At 33.2% G+C, this 20491-nt stretch overlaps 3 protein-coding genes and 1 pseudogene across 3 annotated transcripts; 2 read left to right on the plus strand and 2 right to left on the minus strand.

Moving 5' to 3' along the window:
- Positions 1 to 8854: 8854 nt before the first annotated feature.
- LOC122310718 (probable galacturonosyltransferase-like 9) lies at positions 8855 to 10717 on the plus strand. The gene has a single exon (XM_043124839.1). The coding sequence runs from the start codon at positions 9230 to 9232 to the stop codon at positions 10388 to 10390; it is 1161 nt and encodes a 386-aa protein (XP_042980773.1). The 5' UTR covers positions 8855 to 9229; the 3' UTR covers positions 10391 to 10717.
- Positions 10718 to 10765: 48 nt separating this feature from the next.
- Positions 10766 to 12137, minus strand: LOC122310719 (annotated as a pseudogene).
- A 3019-nt stretch (positions 12138 to 15156) lies between these two features.
- LOC122308929 (germin-like protein subfamily 1 member 1) lies at positions 15157 to 16100 on the minus strand. Its single transcript, XM_043122206.1, has one exon. It carries the CDS (start codon positions 16042 to 16044, stop codon positions 15334 to 15336), a length of 711 nt encoding a protein of 236 aa, XP_042978140.1. The 5' UTR covers positions 16045 to 16100; the 3' UTR covers positions 15157 to 15333.
- A 1531-nt stretch (positions 16101 to 17631) lies between these two features.
- On the plus strand, positions 17632 to 20313 carry LOC122310164 (protein WVD2-like 7). Its single transcript, XM_043124043.1, is given in 4 exon segments — positions 17632 to 18226; positions 18396 to 18788; positions 18791 to 18816; positions 20191 to 20313. Coding segments are annotated over 4 exon segments (1137 nt in total).
- Positions 20314 to 20491: the final 178 nt, after the last annotated feature.

Here is a 20491-nt window from a genome sequence, read left to right on the forward strand (position 1 = left end):
GATTTTTACCTTTGAGATATACTAATTCGATCGAATATGTATTTCCAAGGTGTCTAGACTTTTTTTTTTATTTTTTTTTATTTAGTGATTAAAAAAGTATTTTTAAATAATATTATAATATTTTTATTTTTAAAAAAATAATTATGATGATTAAAAATATATATATAAAAAAGGAAAAATAAAATTTTTTAGAGATTCCTTATGTGACTGTAGAAGGACTCTTTACCTTTCGATTTACTGTAGTTTAGGCCCACTAATCCAATGCAACTGACTTAACCCATATTTTTGGCGTCACTCATAATTGCCAGTGCTCTAAACAGAAAAGTAATAGCCGCTTTTATATATGAAAAATGTTAGGAATACATTTTTATTCTTTTATTATTCTTTTTATATTTGAATTTTTTTTAATATTTTATTTTATTTAATGATTATGGAAGTTATTATTAATAAAATTCTATTTTTTTTAAATTTTTTTAGTGATTAAGGATATTAAAAAAATGATAAAAAAAACAAAAAAATTCAAATATTTTATAAATAGTAAATGCCTATCACTACCCTTTATATATACTAGTAAGGCGGTATATGCCGCTTTTAAAAAAGTGTTAAAATTAAATCAAATACTCTAAATGGAAGAATACATCGTTATCTCATAACAAAATATGTGAAAATTTGGAGAAAATTCATGAAAGTTAAGTTAGGAACGTTGAATTGATGACAAAAATAAAGATGAAAGCTCTTCAAAACCAGATTATGAACAACACCTAATTAAAAATAAGACCAAACCTTTGTTAGCTTGTGGAAAATAACGAGCCCACTTATAATTGAGCAATAACCCTCTACCTCCCTTTTATATATACAGCCCAACAACAAGGTTGTGTTGCAACGGTTTGTCCCCTTTCATAGATTTCAGAGCAAAGTTACCATTTGAAATGTGGATCTTAACAACATAAAGTAGGATTTAAAATAGTATGGAGTAGTGTTTAACTACTTTGCTATCTTTTCCTGAGTTTCCTCTCATCTCGAAAATGAGCATAGGCATGGTGATCAAAACCAAGGACACCCATAATCTGCAAATAAATAAATAAACTAAACACTTGCTGATCATCAGGAAAAAAAAAAACTACCACCTTTTTAATTCCTAAAAATATATAAATATATACATGGGTATGGATATATATAACAATTATTAACTGACCTTGTGTATGAGAGCAGCTGAAAGTAATTAAGACTCGGCTTCAGTTGTCAAACGGTGAGGAGCAACATTTATGTGGCCTAAATGAAAAAGAATGAAATATTCCAAACAAAATGTATGACTCAAATCCCAAGCGAACAACGAATGAATAAAGTTGATATGCCATTGTCAAATTCTCCACTAACGAGCATGCGTGGAGTGTGCTGACGAGGGTGATCAACTCGTTGGGCTTCGTCGTTCCATCATGGTGCATGCGACAAAACAGAGGAAGATGTTCATTAGAGCATTCACATTGTATTTTCTATAAAAAAAATTTATAATTTAGTTAAAAATGATATTTTTTAAAAAAATTTCTTAAATTTTACTCATTTTTCAAAAATTCCATACATCTCATTCCCTATACTTTCTCTATTATATTAAAATAATATTTCTATATTCTTTCTTTATTATTTTTTTCTTACTTTTATTTACAAACTTAATTACTTAATATTTTTTTATTATGTTTTGAACTATTAAAATATTACTCTAGTAAATATTTTAAACAATTATTATTTTGTGGGTATGATAATATTTTTAAAATTATTTTTTTATATTTTTGTAATTATTTAAATTATTTTTAAAATTATTATTTAAAACTATAACAAATATGAGGACGATAAAAAGTATAAATAATTGAAAGAATAATTTATTTTATATATTAGAATAAAATATTAATAAAAAATAATTTAAGAAATAAATAGTGATTCTCCAAATATAGAGAATTACTTTTCATTTTCTAAATCTTTTTCTTAAGATAAGAATTTGGGTGTAGGGAATATTTTAAATAAAATCGTATAATAAACTTCAAATTACAAGAATCGGGTGCTTTCGATACCGGATGTAAATGGTCCTTACGACAGCCATGTTGAACGAGACCCGCAATGAAAGCTGACCAGGACATGACGACATCCTAGACTTCATGCTCCCGCATGCTGGCATAGCCTCTGATAATGAAATGTAAGACTGGGAATGAATGGGAATATGAATTGTTCACTAACTATGCCCATTCTGAATACTCGAAAGAACCTTTCACCTACCATTGCAAAGGCTGGCGGTAACGTAGAACGTGAACGATCTTGGAAGCGCTGCCCATATCTCTATCTGTATCACTGCAGTCTGCTGCATTATAATGAGGAACAGCTCATATAACATTTCAAACTGATAAAAACCGTAATATCGATCTGTTCGTGACTTCTGCAGCGTGGAGGAGAGGACGTGTGACGGTGGCTGAGTGAGACGAGGTAGACGGCGGACCTTGGACTGAGGCGAGGCAAGGCTACGACGGGACTGCTAGTCGGTGAGGCTGAGAGAAGAAAAAGCAGGAGTCACAAACAGGGACAAAATGGGCATTTAGTGAAAAAATAAGGGACATATTTGGAAAAAAATAGTGATAGAAAAATTAGAGATGTCAAATCGTGTTAACAAGTTATATTCATGTCGTATCAAAACATATATATTATATTATATAGCTTAATCCTAACCTGACCCATTAAACTTATCGTGTCAAAATCTTAAATCATAATATGATCAATTAATATAACGGGTCGTGTCGTGTCAACCAGTTTTGACCTATTAGGAAATATTACAAAATATATTAATACAACAATATGACCAATTTCAAATTGTTTATATAAATGAGTTTAATAAGCACGAAATTAACCAGTTTGATCAAATTAAATTTAGTATAATTTTATATAAATTTTAAAATCACAATATTTATAAAAATTACAAAGATAAATATAAGTTCAAAATTACAATCTAAATAATAAAAATATCGAAATTAAAATTTTAATAATTTTACTTTTTGGTATAAGTGTATCATTGTAACTTTAACTTTTTTAGGGGTGTAAAAAAAAACCGGTAAACCGGACCGGACCAGATCAAACCGGTGGCATCAGTCCGGTCCGAGGTTGGTTCGGTCTGGTACCGGTTTTAGTTTTTTCAAAACCGATCAAAATCGGTCCGGTTTCAATTTTTCTTTTTCTAAAACCGGACCGAACCAGACTGGACCAATTGATATATATATTTTAATTTTTTATATTGTATATGATATTTATATATAGTATATAACTATATATAAAATAGTTTTATACTATATAATAAATTACTAATTAATATAATATTAAATTTTAAAATCTTATATCATTTTGCTTATTGTATTAATAGTTATCCTAATATTATATAGTGCATATTAATAGTTATACTTATATTATATCACTATATATTATAATATAATATAATATGTCATTATATTATATATTATAATATATTATTATAGTCTATAATACAATTATAATATATATTATAATATACTACAATATATTATCACTATAGTATTATATACTATAATATACTATATTACATTATATAATATATAATATAATACATTAAAACCGGTAAAACTGGACAGAACCAGACTGGAAACCAGTAACACCGGAGTATCGGTTTAGGAGGGTAATCGGTGCGTAATCGGTTTTGAAAAATGAAAAACCGGTACATACCGGTTTGGTCCTAAATTTTGTTCAAAACTGGACCAAACCGGACCGGTTACACTCCTAAACTTTTTTAACGATTCATAATGGGTTAACTTGTTATCAACCGTTTAAGTAATCGTGTCTTAATTTATCAATCCGTTTTGACTCAAATTCGTTAAGATTAAACCATAACCCACTATTATCGTGTCATATTCATATTGAATTAACGGATTGTGTATTATATTATCATCCTTACGAAAAATCACTGTTTATCCTTTTTTTTTTTTTTTTAAATTTTAAATCTCTGTTTATCAGTTATTCGCAGTTATTTAACCATGACAATGAAATGCTTATTCTTTCTTACCATTCGCATCCGTTTACGGCTTTGAGGTGTATTTATAATTTTTATTTTATTATTATTATTTTTAAATATTTTTTTAAAATTCTTAATTAGTAAAAAATTTTAAATATAAAAAATTTTGTTAATGATCAATTTTTTAATTATTAAATAAAAATTAGATAAATAAATGATAAGAGATGGTAATCTATCATTGTCCCCAACGAGATATATATAAGGGGCTAATGCCAGACGTGGCCCACCCACCTATAACACAAGTATTTTTCATTCCATCAAATTCTATTTCCACACAGGAAAGTGAGAGGATGGGCCCATCCTAGGGGGCCTTCCTAACTTGTCCCACCACCGCGTGGCGATATTTGAAAAGTCACGTGTAAGACGACAAGCAACACCGTCGGTCCGTCCAACTCTGCTGACACCGTCTGGTTCTGTCCATTGTTTTAGCGTATCTCCCTCAGCGTCAGGGCATCCAATGACAAATGCCATCGCCCACATCTGCACCCTTAACGCACCGACACACACGCCCAACTACTTCCTTCAATACTTTCATTATTCGCACCCAATATCGTTGGCTGCACAACCCTTATCTCCCAAAAAATGCCAAATTACCTGCCATCAACCCGCCACACGTGCACTACCTTAGTGGCTTTAGTTCAAACCCCTGATGCTCTAGAAAGATAATGGCCGTCTGATTATTATTATGTCTTCTTCGCATTGTCACTGAAACTAAAACAGACATTCTGATCAGTGATCAGTCTTTGATTTTATATTGAAACTGGGTCAGCAAATATGAACGTCCAGGCTGTTTTTTGAGCCTGTCAGAGGGAGGGAATCCATTTTCAGAAGCCATTAGCTGTCTGGTTGGAACTATAATAGACTTGGGACTATATAACAATGACTGTATATTAATTGCTTTGCCAAACGATGAGGCATTGGAGAAGTAAAATCTCTCACCTTTTCAGCCTTAAATTTATTGCAACTTGGTTGGTATACTCTTTTAATTATCTCACCAACCAACTCCATCTCATTTCCTCATTTTTTTTTTTTCAGAGACCTATTCAATGCTCTGCTTTTTTCTTTTTAAGATTGACGATGATAGATGGATGGATGTCTGGTAACCGGTAAGAATGTGAATAGGATTCTTCGTATCTAACCATAGATGTGATCTATTTTTAATTATGATATGATATTTTATGTTTAGATATGTCATTATTTTTTTAAATTAAATAAATATAAAATATATTTAAATTTCTAAGTTGACATGGATGGTATACACTACGCATAAACTTAAAAATATAATAAATCTGTTAAATTATTATTTTTAATCAAGTACGTAACATTATATTATTGAGAATGCAATTATTTAAGATAGTTCACACTATATTTATATATATTTTTTAAAGCTAATCTATAGTTATAATGAACCCTCTGTTTGAAGCATGGAATAACCAACTACCTTTAGGTAATACACGTGTAAAGCAACACAGGTCAGGTTTATTTAGAAAGTAAAGGTGGAGAGAAACGAATAATTGAAACAATCAACGGTTCTAATGGAAATAATTCCAATAGCTTAGAGCTGCTGTTTGTTTGTTGGATGGATGGAGACGGAAAGCTCACTTCATCACCCGTTACACGAAACCATATTCTGATTATTTCATGTCTTCTTATCTTTTGCCGCACTCATCCCATGCCATGACTTCTTCTTCGGTCAACAAAAACCAAAATTAAAAATTAAAATTAAAAAAAAAAAAAAGCTGATTCAGCACAAAAATTTAAATACGTTTAAACAAATTCGACTTATATTATATGAAACCGTGATTATTAAAGTACGTAAATCTTATCACATATTTTGTGATGTTGAAAAGATAGAGAAAGAGACTGTTCAGCAAACAAATATATATATATATATATATATATATGGTGAGATGTATATGGATCAAGATTTTTTTATTATAATTTCTTTGTTTAAATATTTTTCATTTCAGAGAAATATAGAATGGATTTACTGATGTTTGATAACACCAAACTATTTTTATTCAATTTTTTCTTAAAATCAAATTTCAAACAAATTATCACAATTCTCAAAAGGATATTATTGTTTAGTCTCATAATTTTATCCCTTCATTTTGACCGGTTATATATTTTATTTATTTATTTACTAATAATTAAAGAAATGACATTTAGTAAATTTGAATTTAAAAAAAAAAGTATTTAAAGATGTTTAAAAAATGTTTGAAAAGAAAAAAGAAAATAGTAATGATACATATAATCTTGAACTGTGCAAGTGTTGTGCAGTCGCTTTAAAAAAGAGTAAAGTCTATTATTAAAAAATTAATTTTATTTTCATTCCAGTTTTGTATTTATTTATTTATTTTTAAATAATTGTGCAAGACTTCTATAATAACGATTGCAAGTATCATTCATTTTCTCAAATATTTTCAGACATTCTTGATATCTAAGAGCACTCCCAATAAGTTTTGTAAAACTTATTTTTATGTAAAATTTGAATAAAAGTGGCTTAAAATTGCTTCCAACGGATCACGTATTAGGAAATGTATTTTCCATTTTGGTACAGTGTTCATCTACATATAGCATGAACTGTACACAAATGTAAAAATATTTTATTTATTTTTTCTCTTTTCATTTACTTTGTTTCCTACAATAATTTCTCTCTCTTTGTACTTTTTCTCAAACAAACTATTAAATAATATAATATTTAAATAATATAAAGAAAAAGTAGATAAACTCATATACGATATATTGTAAAAATTAATATGTAAAATAGAAAAAATAAAATTTAATAATATATTTTAAAAAATAAGATAAATAAACTATTGTGAGTGCTCTAACATACAATTAACATTTGCTTTATTTTATTCACAACTAATATTAAAAGAGTTATACAATTGGTCATACTATTTACATTACATTATTTAATGATAAAATTTAATTTGTAATATTAAAATTTTAAAATATAATTTTTAAATTAAATTATGTCATAAAAACACTTTATTAGATATGCTTTATATATGCACATATTGTAAAATAAATTAATTTTATATGTGATGCCTATTTTAAAGTAAAAAACTACAAATCATTTGAATAGAAAAATAATTATTTTAAATTTAAAAATAGTTTATTTAAATCTAAAACTTATAAGTGTAAATCTTAAAAAGATGCAAAAAAAGATAATGATAATTTTCCTACCTTGTATTACTCATTTACTATTATTTATTTTAGTTTTTTAAAAAACTTTTTAGTTATTAGTTTTTAATTAATGATTAATAAAATTACTATTAATAAATTTATATATATTTTTAATTTCTTAGTGATTAAAAACGTTTAAAAAATACTTAAAAAATAATAAAAAAATTTAAAATACACAATTTCATTAAATAATAAATAAATAAATAATCCACAGTTTGTGCGAGTGAAACTCTTTCAGAATTTATTACTTCGGACACGCTGGCAGATCACGTGGGACGCGGACGAGGAGGCAACGTTGGAGGAGGGATCCTTACAGCCACAGACAAAAATTACGAATAGGTTATTTCAATTGTTTTTACATACATTTATTACCACCATCGTTGGATTTTATCGACGGGACTAACATCATCCGTGGGAGGAGAGGGATGGTCAGAGCAGAGAGAGTGATGGGAGATGTCAACGTCATCAATGGAAAACAGAGAAATAGCATCGATCACAGCTGGCTTCATTGGACACGCAGCTGGCTTTTCATTATTGGTGGCAAAGAATATTATTACTTTCTTCCCAATTAAAGTGCTGAGCTGTTCCACACTTTTTTTGTCTCGTTCCATGCATTCCCCATTCTCCTGCTGCCACTTCATTACTCCCTGTCTCGCCCACTGTTTCTGTCTAATTTCCTACATTAAATATTATTTATTTATTTCCTTATTAAACTCTACATATATGGTGAATTTCTTAAAATTAAATATATAATTTTTTTAATTACTTTTTAAATAAATGAATTAATCGAAGCATCGCCGAATCCTGGATCAATGCCGTAATCTTACTCGATCAAACCCATGCATTACTATTCCTTGTCATTGACAAACTTTCCGAATTTTGATTTGTCCAGTTGTCTCTACAGACTACAACTCATGATCTCTCCCTTCCGCCCATCTAATTGCCTCAGCTAATTAAGGAAACTTTTAGAGAGTAAAAATAATATAATTTTTTTGTTGATTTTATTAATATGATTGATATATTATTTTTTAATATAAAATAATTAATTAGATTAATCACATCAATAAAATATATAAAAATATAAAATAAAAATTTTTATTTTTTCTGTTTAGAAAAAAATTATTTTCAAAGTGTTTATACATTTTTTGGTTGTGAACGCAATCATTGTGCCTTGTAATTTGGCCCATCACCTTGGATTAGTAGCTATTAAATTATAAAGCGCGTGATGGAATACAAAGAGAACCAAAAAAGTCATTAAATTTTGATAGAATGGATGACAAGAAATGAATTGAAGAAAACGAAAGGATTTTGGTTGGATATTTGGGTATTTCTCATATATAAAAAACCTCACTCAAATAAAATATGTTGGTAACTTTATAAACCACCTTAATTAAAAGAAGAAATAAGAATATGTTTATCTTTTTTAAGTGCTGTAACTTATTACCAACAATACTAACACATTATAAAATAAAAGAAAATAAGAAAATGAATGCAAGAGAAAAACAAAAGAGAACACGGACTTGGACATCGACAGTATGTAAAATTCCATACAAATGGCCTATAAAAATCTCTTTCATAAAACAGTCTACTCTGTCTCTGTCTCTGTCCCTGTCTCTCTCTCTTCTTTCTCTCTCATAGAAAGGGAAAACCGCGTTTGTTTGAAACGCTTCAAGAAGAAGAGGAAGAAGAAAGAAAGAAAGAAAGCTTAGCAAGGCGTGTTGAGCTTTTCTTTGAACTTTCTCTCGCCATTATTATTCCAGAGGCATATGCCCATTTGGCATTGACCCGACTTTGCCGTTCCAATCTTCAGAACCGTCTCTTTCTTTTCTCTTCCGCTCATATTCAAGATCTAGCCCTCCCCGTGTACTTCGTTTTCAAGAACTCCCAGCCTAGTAAATCTGCAAAAGATAGCCCATTTCTTCTCCTTGTATTTTTCTCAATCCACAGCTGAAGAGATAAATGATTCCTTCCCGACAAAGCGCCGACGTTTTGCTCATCCTACTTTCGCTTCTCTTGCCGTCGTTTTGTCTGGGTATTCGGTCATTTCCGACTAGGGTGGTGGACGCTGTGAATGGGTTGGGACTTGGGCCCGACGGTTTGTCCCGCTTCACGGAAGCGCCGGACTACCGTAACGGAGCGGAGTGCCCCGGGTCGAGCAACAGGGAATACGACTTGTCGTGCGACATATCTCTCGTCCATATCGCGATGACTTTGGATTCGAAGTACCTACGTGGCTCCATGGCGGCAGTGCACTCGGTCTTGAGACACGCTTCGTGCCCGGAGCATGTCTTCTTCCACTTCATCTCGGCCGAGTTCGACCCGGTGAGCCCCCGGGTCCTGAGCCAACTCGTCCGATCAACGTTCCCTTCGCTTAATTTCAAGGTCTACATATTCCGTGAGGACACGGTGATCAACCTCATCTCCTCGTCGATTCGCCAAGCTCTCGAGAATCCATTGAACTACGCAAGGAGCTACCTGGGTGACATACTCGGTCGCTGCGTCGAACGGGTCATTTATCTGGACTCCGACGTGATCGTGGTTGACGACATTCGCAAGCTCTGGGACATCCCACTCTCCGGGTCCCGGGTCATCGGCGCGCCCGAGTACTGCCACACCAACTTCACCAAGTATTTCACCGACTCGTTCTGGTCCGACCCGGTCCTCTCCCGGGTCTTCGGCTCCAGAAACCCGTGCTATTTCAACACGGGCGTGATGGTCATGGACCTCGTGAGGTGGAGGGAGGGTAATTACAGGAAGAGAATCGAGAATTGGATGGAGTTGCAGAGGAAGAGGAGGATCTATGATCTGGGTTCTCTCCCACCGTTCTTGCTAGTATTTGCCGGGAACGTAGAACCCATTGATCACAGGTGGAACCAGCACGGCCTCGGCGGTGACAATGTTAGGGGCAGCTGTAGGTCGCTGCACCCTGGTCCGGTCAGCTTGCTGCACTGGAGTGGGAAAGGGAAGCCCTGGGTTCGACTCGATGCCAAAAAGCCCTGTACTCTCGATCATCTTTGGGTGCCGTACGATCTTTACAGAGCAGAGGATCACACCGTGGGTTCTACATCTCCGGCGTCGTCGTCTTCGCCGTTACCTGGGTATTGGGGTTATTTCTTATGACGATTCTTTGGTACATTGTCTGGTTATTCTTTTTGACAGCTGTGTACAGATTGACGGGCCTGTTTCTTTCTTTTCTTAGTTTTTATCTTATTTATTTCTCGATTTCATTCTTGTGTTTACCTTTGAGATTTCGATTCCCATTGTTTGGGTTCCAAATTCTTTGGAACAGTTTTGACATTTCCATTTCTTTGTATGTAAATTGTAGTAGGAATTTTGGAAGCATTTTGTGGGTGGGAGGACACAGAATAACGGAGTTGTTCTTTGTTCTTTTCATTATAGTTTCCCAATTTCTTTTTTTAATACAAGTACAATTTTATTTTTGTGTTATATTTTTCGTTTTGGCAAATGATAATACAGAGAGTTACTCACACCAAATAAAGGATAAGCTTGGTTCTCGCAAATTCCAACCTTAACGACATAGAGCCTTAGTATATGATGCATGCAATCAAAACGTTTCATTACAATCCAAAATATGATTGCAATGGTAAATATCTATACAAAAGAGAACTAAACCTCCCTCCTTGCCTGTGTAATGCGTAAAACATAATTGAAGCAAAATTAGGCAGTGGGAAGGACTTTCTTGACGATATCCTGACTGAGTGCAGCGATCTGCGAATCGAGTCTTAATCGTCTCTTCTTTCTGCTGCTCCAAACTGATTAAGGCCTCTTGCAACTCCGCCTCCACTTTCTTCCTGCCTTCGGCCAGCTTCTCCTCCAGCTCTTCTTGCTTCTCCTTCTTCATCTTGTCGAGGGCGGCGGATATCTCAGCCCTGGCGGCCTTCGCGATGGCTGCAGCCTGTTCCTCCAACTGCTTCACCTCCCTTGAGGTGTCCTTCACGCTGTTCAGCTTCTCCCGAATGGCGGCATCTCTTTCATCCATGAAGTTGCCAAGAGGAGTGAAGTAGAGCTTGTCAAGAGCGAACTGTAGGAACAAGAACTCGGCCATGATGATGGGGAGGGTGAGGTTGAAGTCGAAGAGAGCAACTTTTTTAACCTCAATGATGAAGGAAGGAGGGGCGAGGTGACGGCCATGAGGGAGAGGGACTTGAGAGTGGAGGACGAGAGGGTAAGGAATTGGGAGGGCTTACTTGTGAGTTTGGGGAGTGGGGATTGGGAAATGAAGAAAGAGTTTGGGTTTAGTTGTGGTGGTGGAGGAGGGGGGGGAGGTAGAGGCCGTGAAAGAAGGGCTTGGAGGAGGCCATGATTATGTTGGCCATGGTTGCTGCAGCTGATGACTCTGGTGGTGGTGGTTGATTGAGTCTTAATTGATTATGGAATGTGTGAGGTTTGCTAGATTGCGAGGAGATTGAGAAGCGCTATCACATTCTTCGCCCCAAAACTCGCCGTCCCATTTTAATTTTTCTTCTGGCCTGACAAAGAACAAGTTTGAGAATAGATTTTTTTCATGATAATATTGAATAGTTGCGTGTGTTTTGTGCGATTTACTTGGGGGGGAAAATGTAAAGAAGAAAGAAACAAAGATGGTCCCAGCACTTTTATGGTGTTATGATTGAATTTTTTTTTTTTTTTTTTTTTTGGGTGTTATGATTGAATTGATCACAAATTCACAGTGCTTAAGCGCTAAAGATGATAAAGTTGAGAAAGGAAGACGAAGCTATTTTAATTGCTATTAGTCTATTAGATACAAGTACGGGGCAAAGTGGGGTTCACGGGGCCTTTGTCGTTGCTGAGAAAGCAGCCTCAGCCTGTCACGGCCCCCCCAACTATCTTCAACCACCTAGGATACCCGGCCATTTATATCACACTTTGTGCTAGCTTTCTTTGTTTTTGGGGGCAAAATGTGTTCAATACCCTTGACATTCTGAGGTGTGAATTTGGACCGATCAATACCTCGTTTTCTTTTTCAAAAATATTATCTCCAGTCACTTTTATATTTTTATTTGTACATTTTATTGATATGATTAATTATGTATTAAAAAAATAATACAATCTATCACATCAATAAAGTATATATAATATATATAAAAATAACTGTATATAATATTACTCTTATATATAATAATTTCATAAATTGATCTAATTTCATTTGATCTGTAGATTTATTTTATAATAAAATTAATTTTATAATTTAATGAATCACATTAAATCATATTAATTTATGTAATTATTTTTTATATAATCTTTTCATGATTAGAGCATTTTCCAATATATATATATATATATGAGTTTTTTTAACCGAGCAATCATACATCACAAACTTTTAAAGTTCATCTTTAGTTTTTATTATTATTTTTTCTCAGCAAATATATGATTGTAGGACTGTTGAATACCCTTTTAAAAAAAAAAAAAAAAAAAAGAATACAGGGGTAGCCAGTAGGAGTGGAGGTGCCTACAAAACCCCGCTGAAAAAAAAAGCGGGTTTCTAATTTTAAATCTAGGTTTTGGGCGTAGAGAAATAGAGATAAGTTAGTTAATGTTGATATGTATTCATTTTGACTATTTATGTATTTAAATATTTTATAAAATCTTTTTTACTTATTAATTAAATAATTAATTATTAATAAATTGATATTTTTGTATTTTAAAAAAATGTTTAAATATATTTGTTTGAAATTATAAAAAAAAAAAATACAATTCACATTAGAGGACAAACTGAAAGACATGGTAGCACTGCCCGTGAATGAATATGGTTGGAGGTCGTGTTTTGGGTGGGACGAGGGGCAAATTGAAGTACATAGTTGCAGTACCCGTGATTGAATATGGTTGGGTTGGAGGTCGTGTTTTGGGTGGACGAGGGGCAAATTGAAGTACATAGTAGCAGTACCCGTGAATGAATGTGGTTGGAGGCTGGAGGTCGTGTTTTGGGTGAATTGAGTATATCCACTTGCTTGTGTCTCTATGTTAGGTGGCACTCGTATTGAACATGCGAATGATCGACACGTAGGCTGGAGGTGCTAATCTAGAAAATTTGAGGCGAAAGAGTGTGGTGCGCTTTGGATAATAGATAAACAAAAATTTTATGTGCAGTACTTTTTGTGTACTCTTTTGTGCATTTCAGTGATATGATTGGTTGGATATTAAAAAAAAATTAATCCAGCCAATCATATCAGTGGAGTGTACAGGAAATACGTAAAAGTGACTGTATGTAACATTGCTCATAGATAAATGATATGGTTTTAAGCGAAACTTAAAAAGGGGTTGGTTTGGATACCATCTATACTATCTTATTTTATTTTATCGAATCATCTTATATAATTATTATAAAAAAATATAATAAATAATTTAATTCTTTTAAATTTTAAAATAAATTAATATTAAAAAAATATATTATAATAATATTTTATTCAAATCTTAACAAAATATCTCATCTCATTTGAATTATATAACTAAATGAGGTCTAAAAGTTTAATAAAATATTATTTTTTAATATTATTATTATTTTAAAATTTGAAAAGTTAAATTGTATTTTATATTTTATGTAAGAATTTGATAAAATTATAATGATAAAATGAAATGACATAAAATATTTTCACTATCTAAATGGCCTTAATCAAAATAGAAAAAAGAAATGAAATGATTTCAGATGATCTATAAATAGTAATAACAAATAAAAATAAAATATTAAACAATAATAAATAATAATAATAATAAAACTTAAATAATAATAGAATAGTCACTGTCCAAATACAGCCTAAGCAACGGAAATGTTTCACACGTCATGCCAAAGGCAAGAACAACATGAAGAGTGGCTGAGTTTCTCCTTCACCTACTACACTCCAGTAATAATAATAAAAATTATTATATTCTTAAATTAGTGTATAAAATATATCATATATATTATTAAAATTTTAAAATTTAAAATTTTTCTTTTAAATCAAATTATGCCATATAAATATTTTATTAGATGTGTTATTAATGCCAATTTATAAATATAATTTTAAAAAATCCCTCTTCTTCTTTTTTTATTTTTATTTTTTAAAAATATATATATTACTCCCTCTAGTGGTTTCTAGACATGGAGTGGAGTGGACACGATGGAAGCATTCATATTTCAGTATTTCCTCCAGTTCAGTAGTTGAATTTGAACTATGCAGGCCGATAGACAGATTTTCATTTTCCTTTTGACTTTGAATACAAACATATTTTAATCATTAGTGTAAAAATTCAAAACCACTTTCATTAATAAAGATTGAGAAGAATATCATAATTCAGATGGGTCACAAAAAACTTTCATCGGTTCAATCATTTGTCATTCTAATCGTCTTTTCAATTAATCCTAAGGGTATTGCTACTGGACTGATATCCCTACCTACAATCCAACTGATAAGTGCATTTTAAGCTTCTTCTTTTTTTAATTAATTTTTTTTTATCATCTTGAAATATTTTTTCTTTTTACAAAAAATTCATAAACTCAATAATATTCACTTAATTAATCACTAAGAAAAGAATTTAAAAATTAAAAAAAAAAAGAGTAAAAATTGGTCAACTATCGGAACTTCATCGGTTTAGACAGCATTATCCGTCTACCAAACACAAGCACAAAAATATTCGCAGAACATTTCATAGTTCAATATATCCGTTAACATCTTTACGGATGTCAAACAATACAAGTGGATTGAATCTTTTATTAATTGTTCACATGGGATGGGACAGTTCGTTTTGCCAAAAGCAATTGACAAATAGTCATCGGGTCACATGCCCAACATTCATTTGGCCCAAAACATTTGAAAATTTGTCATTTGGGTCACATACCCAATATTTCAATGGACCAAAATAACTGGAAATCAGTGAATTCATCATCATCAAGGGAACAAGATCCGCAGGTAATAATAGGATCTACCAGAATGTGTCAAAGATTGGGTAATTTTTTATTGAAAACAATAGGATTATAATATGAGAGTTGGATAATAATCCATTTTATGTGAAACAAGTGGGGGTTTCTAATGACCCTCTCAATACATATGACCTTGTGAGCAAGCATCTTATTTGCATAAGCAAGCATAGTCAACCTCTTTGAGGTTATTGCGAATCCTTTTGACATCTTGGTCATTAATTTGAAATGCCTTCTTCAATACCTCATCAGGAATTTCAGGTTTGGATGCAAATGTGGCTACTGATGTTAGATGAAAACCAGGGCTCTGGCTATTGAGCCCAGACAAGGTTAGTGCCGGGGTCTTTGAGTTTGGATTATAGAGAAAATGGATCAAACCCTTAGGAAAGACAAATGAGTCACCGGGCTGTAATATTTGCATAAATAGGCGGTCGGAGGAGTCGACAAAGCCCACAGTAAGTGGACCTTTGAGGCAAATGGTTACTTCCGAAGCTCGTGGGTGCATGTGAGGCGGGATGATGCCACCGGCCGCTAGGTCGAGTCGAGCCATGGCTAGGCCCATGGTGTTGAGCCCAGGAAAATTAACAGTGTTGGTCAGTGTTCTACTGGACCCGAACAGATTGCCACTCGTATTTCCGGGCTCGGATAAAATGGAGGTGACAAAGTGGGAAACCACTGCTTGATTTGGGTCAATGCAGGGTGTACTAGATGCAAAGAAAGACTGTGGACTTTTATTATTTGCAATACAGTAATCTTGAAGTGGATCCGGATCGGATTTGGATACGCCCAACAGAAGAGCCAATCCGAGGAATAATTGGAGCAAGGAGGAACACTTCGTTTTCAGTGTAGTGAAAATATACATTTGTTTAGTTGGGTTTGGTAAATATGATCTATAGAAAGCAAAGACTTTAAAATTGAAATTGGAGATGTAACAAATGGCGAGTATGTGAATGTGTTCTTTGAGAAGCGAGGACCATTGAAGTGTAATTAGATATATAACAAAGATTAGAGAGTGATGTTTGGGAAACTTAAGATTTGTGTTAGGAAGGTGAATGAGTAACTTAAAAGCACTTGAAGAATAAAATTCAAGGCAAGTTATGCCAATGTGATCAGTACGCAATCTCCCACACAAGTTGATAACAAACGCAAACGTCAGTTCTTGTACCCAACCTTCTAATGTCCTTTGTCTAATTCACAGTCACAACCCTCAATTTAATGTTCAGATAAACATTGCTCTACACAACTTTTGATGTGAATGAAGATATTTTAAAATTGATGCTCGAATTCGACCACTTTCTTAGCCTACATTACGTTTATTTAGGCGATCCCATGTGAAGGGACAACGAATGAGCTCCAACAATATAATGGTTACTTATTATTTAGTTCAACCAATTCAATCGTAAGGTCCCCAGATGAGGCATCGGTAGTCTCTGTAATTTAATTGGTAGAGAGCTGTCAGTCGCATTCAGTTGGGACTCACAAACACACACTCTCTACTATGCTTTTTTAGTGGGCCTTCCTACTATTTGTTTTCATGCCTTATATGTTCTGTTCAACTTCAATGTGTTTTGGGGTTATTGTGTCTCTCTGTCCTCAAGCCCTAGTGAGTAAGAAATGTGCAGGAATTTTCATAGAAAATGATGACAAATTTGGTTGTGATATCTTTGTTTCGTAGAACCTTCATTATTGAGCCAACTAACTAAAAGGCTCATCCCATTCCCTATTCCCTAAGCTATGAATCCTTGATAGAGTCTTGCCGATGCTACTGCACCTTTTTTCTTTTCGTCAAATCATGTATTCTTTCTCAAAAGGTTAACTTTTTATCTAATTAGAATGACTGTTAGTGAAGCTAATCTTTGGAAATATAATATGGGGTCATTTGCCATTTTTCTGTGTCTTTTTTTTTTTTTTTTTGTTAATTGGATTATCATTTAGGGGGACCTTCAGAAATTCTAGAAACAGACAAGTTTGTCATTACTGGATAAAGTTGGAAGCGGTAATTGAGTTTTAGGAGGAAAAAGAAAAAAAAGCTGTAGAATTTTGGAACACAACACATGGGGCATGTTCTCTTTTCTTCTTTCCTGGTCTTTCAGTGAGATCCATTGAACTTATGGTATGTCCATGCCAATCACAGGTCATGGTAAACACAGTTGGAGTCTTGGTGTGGTAGCTCTTGAGAAAATCAACCTTGAGTCAGGACATTGAGATGGGTGAATCAATAGTGGATGTTTCCAGATACGAAGATAAGGTGCCATAGCTTATCCTTAAAATCTGTGAAAAGTGACCCTTTTGTTCCGTGTTTATTTTATTTATTTTGTGGCTTATTGATTGATTCTCCTCTGTAATTGCTAATAGTCCATACTCCATACTGTTTATTGTTGTGAGTTGTCAGTCTGTTTCTTGCTGGAAAATATGATTGGGTTTTGGCTTTTCTTTGATATATGAACAGATGGGAGAGATATCTATCTCAAAAGCTGGTTTCGAAGTGTCGGTTTCCTTTGGTAGGTTTGAGAATGATTCACTGTCTTGGGAGAAATGGTTGTCTTTCTCGCCCAACAAGTATTTGGAAAAAGTTGAGAAGTGCGCAGCACCCGGATCAGTGGCAAAGAAGGCGGCCTACTTCGAAGCCCATTACAAGAAGATTGTTGTTCACAGAGCTGTAATAATAGATTAAAAAAAGCAAATGGAAGACGATTCCTTGAGGTCAGAGAACCAACATGGCGGAGATCTGGACGGTAATGTTAGTGGTGCTGGTTCTGAATCTGATATATCTAATAGCCACAACTTGGCAGAAGTTGTTATGCAAGAAACTAACTTGATTAGTGAGGTCTTTAGCACCCATGTCGATGATCTGAAGGAGGATGCTGCAACTAGTATAGAATGTCAAAGGTTAGTATCTGAGGGAGTGAGAGATGAACTTGATAGCAGATTAGATAGCCCCAAGTCAAGAAAACCAGAAAACTCTGTTTTGGTAAAAGAGGAAGAAGAAGAAGAGGGAACTAATTCGGTTGAATCTCAAGACATGAACCCAATTTCGCACAAATGCAACAACGAGGTGGGAAATTCTTCATAGGTTAAAGAAAACACGGCATTGGATCATCCAAAGGAATCTAAGAAGGTGAAGTGATTACTTTCTCTAATTGATTAATTTTTTTTTTTTTTTTTTGGCAAACTTAGGTTGTTACGTTGTATCTGGTGGCTCATGATTCTTAGGTTGGTTTTTACAAGTTACTTCAGCAAATAGGGAGAGAGATGTGACAAGGGTAAAGAAGAAAGTAGGATTGCTTGTACCTAAAGCATCACATATTTCCACCCCTAAAGTGTCAAAGCCTTCACCAACTTTCACTGCATTATCTGCGTCACGACCTTCAACAAAGAAGGGAAATTATTCATCTTTACCAAGGAACAAAAATCCTTCTATTCAGGAAAGAAAGTTTGCTCCTACATCTCTACACATGTCCCTTAGCTTGGATCTTACAAATTCTGATCCAACTTCACTTCATATGACTAGAAAATCCTTCATTATGGAGAAAATGGGAGATAAGGACATTGTCAAAAGAGCATTTAAGACATTTCAGAAAAGTATAAACCAATCGACATCTACTAGTGAGAGAGATCTTCTGTACCAAAACAAGTTTATCACATTATAACGTTTGCCTAAAAGAAGAAAACATGTTTGTTTATTGGAAAAGGAAACAACCTTTTGAAGTTTGAACAACTACTTTTATCTTTGCTGAGAAAAGGTTACAATTGACAATTCTAACACCATATCTCCATTTTGTGGAATATTTTTTGTTATTTTAATTCTTTTTGACCAGGTGCCTAGAAAGGGGAAAGAACACATGGTTTCAACTTCTATGACACCACAAAAAGAAAATTGAGGGTAATGTTTTGTTTTCACACTTTTTCCATCATGAATGTATTTACCGTAGCATGCTTGTTTTTTATAGTTTATTTACCATAGCATACTTCTGTGAATGTGTGTATTGTAGCTTTTGATTTAATGCATGTGAAACTTGCTTTTTAACGTTGTTAAGTGATTTTGCTTTAACGCATGCGATACTTGCTTTTTAACAATGTTTAGTTCTGCTACTTCTGTATGTTTTCTATCTAAACAAACCAGATCAAGGTAGCACAAATGGAAAAAGTGAAACCCAACTAGGTTCTTCAATTTTGTATGTGATTGGTAATGTCCAATAAGTGGATACCTGAATGTCTATTATGGCTCAGAAAAATATATCCTTTGAGATTTATGATGATTTATTTTTTTCGATGATTTTGATTCATTTATTTGCCTAAAAACGTATCACCCATCTCCATATAAGTCCGATCACAATTATTGATTGTCAAATCTTAACTGTAGGCACCACCACTTCCTCACAAATGCAAGGAGATCCAATTCTACTCATACGAAAATGAGATCCATTTCTACTCATACAAAAAAGATATCCAATCCTAACAATTTTATTAATTGCTATTTCCTGTGGGGATTGGTCTATTCCATTTCTTATGATGAAAGTGGGGTAGGTGGTGTAAAGAGAAGATTGAGGGGAGAAGGTTATAATTCCCTTATTGGGAAATACTCAAATTTCCATGCTTCATTATGCATTTTCTATGAAGTTTTGTTTTTGTTTTTGTCTCTAATTCATCTTATAAAGTGGCTAATTCCCTGAAATGTTTTGCATTAATAAATTATCAGGGCTGATTTTTTGAAATCTTTGAATTATCTCTATGGAAAATTCAATATTGAATAGTTTTCCTAGAATAGGTTACTAAAAGCAAGTTCTATGGATAAAAAAAGTGTTAAGCCGGCCCCTACTTTTGGCTTGAAAAGTGATGAAAGGGCTGAGAAAAAAAAAGAGGTACACATTGAACCCCTCCCCCACCCAACACACACGAAAAAAGAAGAAATCCTTTATTACGTGCATAGACAAATTTTCTTCCAGTACATTGAATATTCAATGTTAAACAAATATCTTGTAACCTTTTTTTACTGATTTATTTTTAGATTTCAAAGAAATTAAAGGAAAAACCAAATGTCAAAGAGGCAGCAAGGACTGGCCTTCAATCGAAATCAAAGGTACACTTGATTTATAATGAGTTCTCTTTAGATACAGCATGTAATCTGTAACAGCCCGCTAGAAATTTAATTGTGAAATTTTTATTAACTTTAAGAACCTCGTGAAAACCCCATAAATTTTCACGAATCTATTAATCGTATAGGTTTTTGTCTAACTAAATAGTTAGTGTTATTATTTACTATGGTATCAGAAGTGTGTTTTTGATTATTGGAAATAGTTAGAAGTGTC

The sequence above is a fragment of the Carya illinoinensis genome, chromosome 5 (assembly GCF_018687715.1).
Source record: "Carya illinoinensis cultivar Pawnee chromosome 5, C.illinoinensisPawnee_v1, whole genome shotgun sequence".
NCBI lineage: Eukaryota > Viridiplantae > Streptophyta > Magnoliopsida > Fagales > Juglandaceae > Carya > Carya illinoinensis.

What these genes read in the sequence shown, in the direction of transcription:
- LOC122310718 (XM_043124839.1), top strand. Translation starts at nt 9,230, where the DNA reads ATGATTCCTTCCCGACAAAGCGCCGACGTTTTGCTCATCCTACTTTCG.
- LOC122308929 (XM_043122206.1), bottom strand. Translation starts at nt 16,044, where the DNA reads ATGTATATTTTCACTACACTGAAAACGAAGTGTTCCTCCTTGCTCCAA.